Below are 7,944 nucleotides of genomic sequence, written 5' to 3' on the forward strand. Positions count from 1 at the left end.
TGATCATAAGCAAAGATGTTATTTTTGATGAAAAAGCTTCTTGGAATTGGGAAGAAGGTAAAATTAGGAAGAAAACAATTTTTGTTGGTGAACTTCAATAAAAAACACTTGTTGAAAATGAAAATGACAGTACCTCAACTTCATCACCTCAAGACTCCCCAAGATCAATTCCTTTTATCTTCCTCAACTAAGTTTCCAACTTCAAGCTCATCATCACTATCCTCAACTCCAAGAAAAATGAGGAGTTTGAGTGACATTTATGAGAGATGCAATTTTTACATTATTGAACCTCAAAGTTTTGAAGAGGCAATAAAAGATAAAGATTGGAGGAAAGCAATGGAAAAAGAAATTGATGTTATTGAGAAAAATGAAACATGATAGCTAGTTGAAAAGCTAAAAAACAAAGAAATCATTGGGGTGAAGTGGATTTATAGGGTGAAATACTATTTTGATGGTAGAGTTCAAAGGCTTAAAGCTAGGTTGGTTGCAAAAGGCTACTCACAACAACTAGGTGTTGATTTCCATGAGACCTTTGCTCCAATTGCTCGCTTGATACTATTAGAACTATTATTGCAATGACTGCTCAAAGAGGTTGGTTGTTGTACCCACTTGACATAAAATTTGCATTTTTGAATGGAAAGTTGAAAGAAATCTATGTTGAACAACCTCAAGGCTTTGTTGTTGATGGTGAAGAAAACAAAGTTTACAAGTTGAAGAAAGCCTTATGTGGTTTGAAGTAAGCTCCCCATGCCTGGTACACTCAAATTGATAGCTACTTCATTGAAAATGGTTTCATTAGAAGCAAAAGTGAGCCCACCCTCTATTTGAAGAGCAAAGGTAATTCTGAAATCCTTATTGTTGCTCTTTATGTTGATGATTTGATTTTTACTAGAAATGATGAGAAGATGGTTGAAAAATTCGAAAAAGAAATGATGAAAAAAATATGAAATGAGTGATATAGGATTGTTGCATTATTTTTTGGTAATTGAAGTCTATCAAGAAGAAGATGAAGTGTTCATTTGCCAAAAGAGGTATGATGAACATATCCTCAAAATGTTTGGCATGGCTAGTTGCAATCCTGTATCTACTCCTTTAGTTGTGAATGAAAAGTTGAAAGATGGAGGGAAGATGGTTGATGAAACTCACTTTAGAAGTCTTGTTGGAAATCTCCTATATCTTACTACAACAAGACTTGACATCATGTTTGTAGCAAGCTTGCTTTCAAGATTCATGCACTCTTCTAGTCATCTACATCTTGGAGCAACAAAAAGAGTCTTGAGATATTTGCAAGGCACTGTAAAGCTTGAAATAAAATATTTCAAGAATATTAAAATGAAGCTAATTGGCCATTGTGATAGTGATTGGGGTGGCTGTGTTGATGACATGAAAAACACATTGGGCTTTGCATTCTTCCTTGGTTTAGGTGTAATATCTTGGGTCTCAAAAAGGTGAGGTTTAGTGGCTCAATTTCCAGCTGAAGTAGAGTACATTTCAGCTTCATTGGCAACTTCTCAAGCCATATGGTTGAGAAGAATTTTGGAAGACATCAAGGAGAAGCAAAATGAAGCAACAGATCTACTTTGTGATAACAAATCTACTATAGCTATTGCACAAAAAATTATGTTTTTCATAGTAGGACTAGGCATATTGCAGTGAAGTACCATTTTATTAAAGAAGCTATTTCAAATGGTGAGGTTCAATTGATGAAGGGTAAACAGAGGAGCAAGTAGTTGATATCTTCACTAAAGTATTGCCTTTGGAGAAGCTTGTTCACTTTCAAAAGCTTTTGGGTGTAGAGGAACATCACATTAGTTGGGGGTTGGGGGGATGGGATTGTAAAATAATGTGCCTATGCTGTGTTTGGGTTGTATGTATGTAAAAATAAGTTTTTTGTTTTTACGTTTTGAGTGGTTTTCATGCTTTTGTGGAGAGATTTATTCAAGTTAAATCTCTTTGCATTTGGTTTTGAAAACTGCACGCTGTATAACAAAACAACAGAACCGAGAAAAACAAAGAGAAATAGGAAAGGGTTCTCAGTTTTTTTTGGTGGACTGTTTTTAACTCCTCTGTTTCCAGGTGTTACTCTTCCATTTTCTTTCTGTAGCCATCCTCTGTTTTTAGGTTGAAACTACAGCCAACAATGGATACTAGTTTGACTCACTACAGGGGTGAAGGTGGCTGAATCAATCCATTGCCTACTGTAGAAAAATTTCTTCTTCTCAGTCATTTTCTTCTATTCGAGGTTGTATCAATCTGTTTTGTAATGTAGGAATTAGCTTCTTAATTTTCTAACATTTCAGATCATAAGTATCCATGAGTCTAGCTTCTTAGATCATTTTACTATGAACGTGTAAGTGTCTTCCATTTCCATGGTTGTCAAAAATATACCCTAATATAAAAATAGCTCCTGTTGGTGATGGAAAATAGAGACTTCAACCAAAACAAAATTGAGCACAGCAGGTGGAAAAACCTCTTATAAGAGGTAGAATGCGCAACAAAACAATTTTCTCATTCAGAATGGATTAGGTGAAGAGCCACACTAGATGCATTGCCAACTCTGGGATAAAACCCAATAAAAATTAATATACAGTCAAGACATCTACTACAAACATGCTACAAGTTTAAGGGACCTTAAATTTAAAAGGTACAGACCCAACCTCCTGTTGCAGGTGGTATAATCTTAAAACATTAATTGTCTGAATGGTGTAAGGTGTGATGTTACAAAACTATCAAGCTAAGAGATGTCAGCAGAATAAGCATACAAGACCTAATATCCAACTAACATGTATATGTATGACTTGGAAACAAACTCCACAATAACAGTCCAACTTGAGAGTAAAAAACATGAACCCCAAAGCTACTTCTTCATTCCTTTCTGTAATTGTAGAGAATCTTGAGAAGGCATATCTGCATATTGTCTGATATATTCCTTACCACGCTTCAGTCTTGTATAGGATATCCAGATGATCGAAGAAAGCAATACTGCAGATGAGACCATAGTCAGCCCAATGCAGATCCATTCACTATACCGCCTCAGTCCAGGACAATGATCTTTAATGATGTCAGTGAAGATTCTTCGAACAAAAGAGCAATCTTGCAGATCAACAAGGAATGGCCCATGGTGATACAATGCAGAGCTCACATTGGCTGCAGTACTCATCTGATTGTAATGTTTGGGGGTCAAACGGCCGGGAGTGGTGCATATACCATCTGCTGAAACTTCACAGATGTACTTGTTCCATTCCTGCTTGAAATACAATGAAAGAGTTGCAATTTTGTTATGGATAATTTCCACAGAACAAGATTAAGATAAAAAGAATTTTGGTTCTCCCAATCTCCCAAATAGTCTACTTAATCAATTATACATAGCCAAAAACTGAAAGAAGGTTCAATTACAAGTCATTCTTCCTTGGAAAAAATCATTGTGTTTATTATATAATATGTTGTTTCAGCTTACCTGTGCGGCATTGTTGAAGTCTACTTCACCAGCTTCACAAACCCGGCGAGTCTTGTTCGGTTGATATGGATTACAGAGGACAGGCACCAATGGACCGGTCTGATTGTAGGAAACCGAAGGTTCCAGTTTCGCTTGAGTGGGGAGATTCTTGTTCGACACATTAGTGATGAAGTTGTTAACCACATTCACCAATTGGAAGGTCACATCCTTGCTCTGAGCCAAGGTTTCTTGGGCGGTTGCATTGTCCACACAAGGGAGAATGTCATCTAAAGCTGTACGAGCTGTGGGATGTTGAACCCACTCGTTCATTGCAACGCACGTGTCTGCTGCCACACTGGAATGTAAAGAAGAAACAGTTCTGATTATGGCTTTTGGCCTAAAAACAAAAACAATAGCCCTGATCTTGTTAACTGCTCTTTGCAACGATAACAGAACCTTAAAGAGTTCTTTACATACTCATGCGAAACAGAAGGGATTTTATAGTAGCTTACGACAAAACTATCATATTCTATCCCAGAATCAATTGATCATCATTTGTGGATCCACTACTGTGAAAAGCCTATCTGACTACATGTATAAGTGGACAGTCTAACATAATTTTGGTCCAGCAGAACTTACTTGTGGAGAAGAAGAAATACGCCACACAAGATAAATGTGCCCGCAACGAGAATCCATGCTATGGTTGCCAAACTGCAATCATATGAAATCCAAAAGCATTTAGCGCTTGCAGAGCTAAAACTTGATACGCCTCAGAAACAGCATGGAAAAGGTAACAAATTGGAAATAAGAGCAGTTATGCGACTCACATGTATACGAGAAGCTGCAGGTTGACAACAGAGCAGACTGCAGCCAATGGTCACAGAAACAAAGTGAGACAAAATCCTTAATGGCTTTATATAATTTAAAACTCCGATCATTTGAATGATGAGCAGATCAATTCACTTACAGAAACCAGTGAGGGACAAGAGGAGCATTACAGCAGCAATTATAATTAATGCTAGCTGTCTGCAACACATAGCCATAGACCACTCTATATCAAAATTAAGCCTGTTATCATGTAAGGAACATACATAATGAACGAATTTGAAAATTTTTACTCACACAGAATCTAAAACATGTTGTATTCTATCTGGATTGCTATCTTTCTTTTCTTCAAGAAAGGTGGTAGAAGCATTAATCTTTATTTGGATATTGTCAATGTTGGCCTGGACATTGGAAGGCATGAAATATTGGTCCACTCCAAGCTGCTTGGCTGTAGAAAGATAATTTGATACATTCTTAAGATTCTGGACAGTGCTGTTTTTGTGCTTCACAATGTACTCCAGTGTACTTGTTGTACTACTGTGGAACTTTCCCTGACCGGTGTATAGAACCACGCATCCAACACTGAAATGTGATCAATCAAAAACAATTCTGGAGTTAGACTGGGTCAATTCAAACATAGGTTCAACAGAAAGAGAGAGAGAGAGAGAGAGAGAGAGAAATTGCAACATTGTAGCAGTGGTGAAAAGCACGAGGAAACTAAGGGAGAGAGCATTGGATTTTTTTTCATAGACATAATGCTGTCGTTGGCTGCAACAATGGCGGAAACAGATGATCAACAAGTACATGCCAAATCCCAGAAACCAGAATGCGGAAATGAGGAACAGGGGAGCAGCAGTGAACCCCACAGACTGCACAAAAAAACAAACATTTAGAGGGAGAAAAATGCAAAATGAAAGAAACAAACAACCCAAGAACAAAACCAAAAATTGATAAAGGCCAAGTGGAAAAACAGAGATTAGTGACAATTTACGACAATTTTTTAAAGGTCAATCCAAGCATAATCCAGATGAGAGAAGGTTGAAGAAGCCAGGAACAAAAAACTCCAATGGAACTATCAAGTCAGAATCCTAAACTAACATCCTCTCTGTTTGGTTAGTAAGAAACCAGAGTAGGAGAAAAAATTGTGCATGCTTTATTATATAAATTCCAAAAAAGAAAACTTCACCTGTATTAAGCCAAACAGTACTTGAAACCCCGTGTTAAGTGCAGGTGTCTTTTTAAGGGTGTTCCAAATAACAAAGAAAGCTAAAATTCAATGCTTAGTTCCTTTCCTTTTTTTACACTATCAATCAACAAGCCATCAAACATGGGTGAGACCTACAAAAAATCCTGGTGAGATGATTAACTCTAGAATTTGAAAGAAGGGAAGAAAAAAAAAGAAAGAATCATCACTCATCATAAATCATTATAATGGCCTAAAACCAAGAATGGCAATCTTAAAGAATTTGGAAAGAAATTGAATTCTACTCTGTTAATTTATGGATGAGTGTGGCTTTTGAATCTCAGCCGTCATAAATATTGGGAATTAACTTTTTCAGTGATGAGAATTTTATCAATGTTGGTTTGAATTTTGAATTTTAAAAGATTTGAACTCCAACTAATTTATTTTTCAAAAAAACAATGCATCATGGATTCGAAGGAACTCACAGAAAAGTAGTTTCTGTTACTGATATTCCATCCGCCTTTATAGTGCTTGAAATGATGAAGTGGGTCTATCCTCTTCGTTCTCTTTGCGGCTAATATCAAAGATGGGTTTCGTTCAGAGTCGCCATTCTCAAGAACTGACCTCCCGGTTTCCAAGAAAACGACACCATGTCCACCCAAATCGGTCATCCCTAAGCAGAAACGCAAAAGGTAAACATTTCCCAGAAACAAACAATATTCGATGACAAGAAGCAACGACCACGTGTCCAAATTCGTGTACTTTCCTCAGTTTCTCGCCAACCAAACTGTTGGCACAGAAAACCCAGAAAGAAAATGGAAGATCAAACGATGGAAAAGAGAAAAGAGAGAAAAATACCCTCACTGTGCATGGCGTGTCGGTGAGGAAACTGAGTATTCTCTCCATGACAGCGTGGAGAAAAGGATGAAGAAATAAGAATAAAGGTGGCTAGAAGGAGAAATGAATTTGAGTTGATACAAACCATGATTAATGGTTTCTGCTTTTGAAAGCTTAGTTGGATCTCTGTGTGGAGTAGAGGGCAATATATAGAAAATGTGTTGGCGAAAGGGAGAGGTCCATGGTGCCGTTCAATACCCCTTTTTGGCGTTATACTAGAGAAGTGGGTAGTTGGAACAACGGCAAAGACGGGTACGATTTCAACTACACTCCAAGAGTGGATATTTGTAGTTGCCCTCTCCAAATATGCCAAGAACTCTCATAGAATTATTCTATATTTTATTGTAAAACTTCACAACATAGTTTGTCCTTAAAAACAATTTATATAAATATGCCAAGGAATTGATAAAAGAAACGTTTAAGGGCGGGTAAACATATCTTGGAAATGGTTAGAAGTGTTTTCTAATATTTAAAAATAAATTTTAAAGATTTTAAAATATCATTTAAATGATTTTTGAAATAGCATTTGATCGGTATTATTTTCTCTAAAAATATTTCTAGTAGAATTGTTATGGACAAAAGCATTAAACATTAAAAAATTTTTTATTTGAATCACTCAAAGTTTGGTAGTAATTTTAAGAAGCACTTTTAATTTAATTTATTTTTAAAAAACCTTAGTTGTTTGGTAAAATTATGGTTTTAAAAACCGGATCGGACCGATTGGTCCAATCGCCGGCCAGTCTGAACAGTTCAATTGTCGGCCGGTTCAACTGGTCCAATTGTCGATTGATCACCGTTCCGATTTGATTATGTGATTTGAACTGTCCAAGGGTTGGATTGGCCTCGAACCATCGGAACTGATGATCAGACCAGTGAATCGGCTGGTTTCCCATGACCAGAACGGTTCACAGATTTTTTTTATTTTTTAAAAATTTTTTTCCATCAAAATGACGTTTTTCTTTGTATGTAAGCTCCCCCAACCTTGCTCCCTTTCCGCCCTGCATGTCTCCAACTACACCATGTCGGAGCAACTGACGTCTCCAGAGTCACTGCCTCTGCACGTCAACAAGGAACCCATTGGATTTCAAATCTTCCATGTGAATCTTGCAATTTATTTATTTTTTTCCTTTTTTAATTCAAACTATTCCTATATTTAGTCCTCACAATAGGCCTTTGTTTTCTATTAAATATATAATAACATGTATACCATGTTATTATTTGATTTATGAAATGAACCGAAATTGAAATAAATTTATTTTTAAAATAAAAATATAATATTTAATATTCAAAAAATGAAATCTCTCTCATCTTTAGTATTATGGAAAAAATCTCTTTATATTTATTTTTTAATAAATATTTTTATTCCTTTATTAACAATATTAATAATTAAAAATTAAAATTATACATTTCTAAATACTTCACAAAGTAACTAACATAAAAAATAAATAAAAAGCTCAATAAATAGAGTAGAAAATGTCAAAATTTAGGTAGAATTTATTATTTTTATTTCAAATTTTTATAATTTTAATAATATATAAAATATATATTTATGATGTTATGGGTTCTTTTAATCAGTAACTTTTTCAGTTGAATAACAAGTCTA

General features: G+C 35.6%; 1 protein-coding gene across 1 annotated transcript; it reads right to left on the reverse strand.

The window, feature by feature from the left end:
* Positions 1–2,611: 2,611 nt before the first annotated feature.
* Positions 2,612–6,665, reverse strand: LOC100255938 (uncharacterized). The gene is made up of 9 exons (XM_010656555.3): positions 6,303–6,665; positions 5,930–6,117; positions 4,949–5,130; positions 4,559–4,843; positions 4,404–4,462; positions 4,264–4,300; positions 4,076–4,147; positions 3,458–3,791; positions 2,612–3,244 (listed from the first exon to the last, which is right to left on the reverse strand). Exons 1-9 carry the CDS (start codon positions 6,427–6,429, stop codon positions 2,858–2,860), a joined length of 1,671 nt encoding a protein of 556 aa, XP_010654857.1. The 5' UTR covers positions 6,430–6,665; the 3' UTR covers positions 2,612–2,857.
* Positions 6,666–7,944: the final 1,279 nt, after the last annotated feature.

Source organism: Vitis vinifera, chromosome 9, assembly GCF_030704535.1.
Source record: "Vitis vinifera cultivar Pinot Noir 40024 chromosome 9, ASM3070453v1".
Classification (NCBI taxonomy): Eukaryota; Viridiplantae; Streptophyta; class Magnoliopsida; order Vitales; family Vitaceae; genus Vitis; species Vitis vinifera.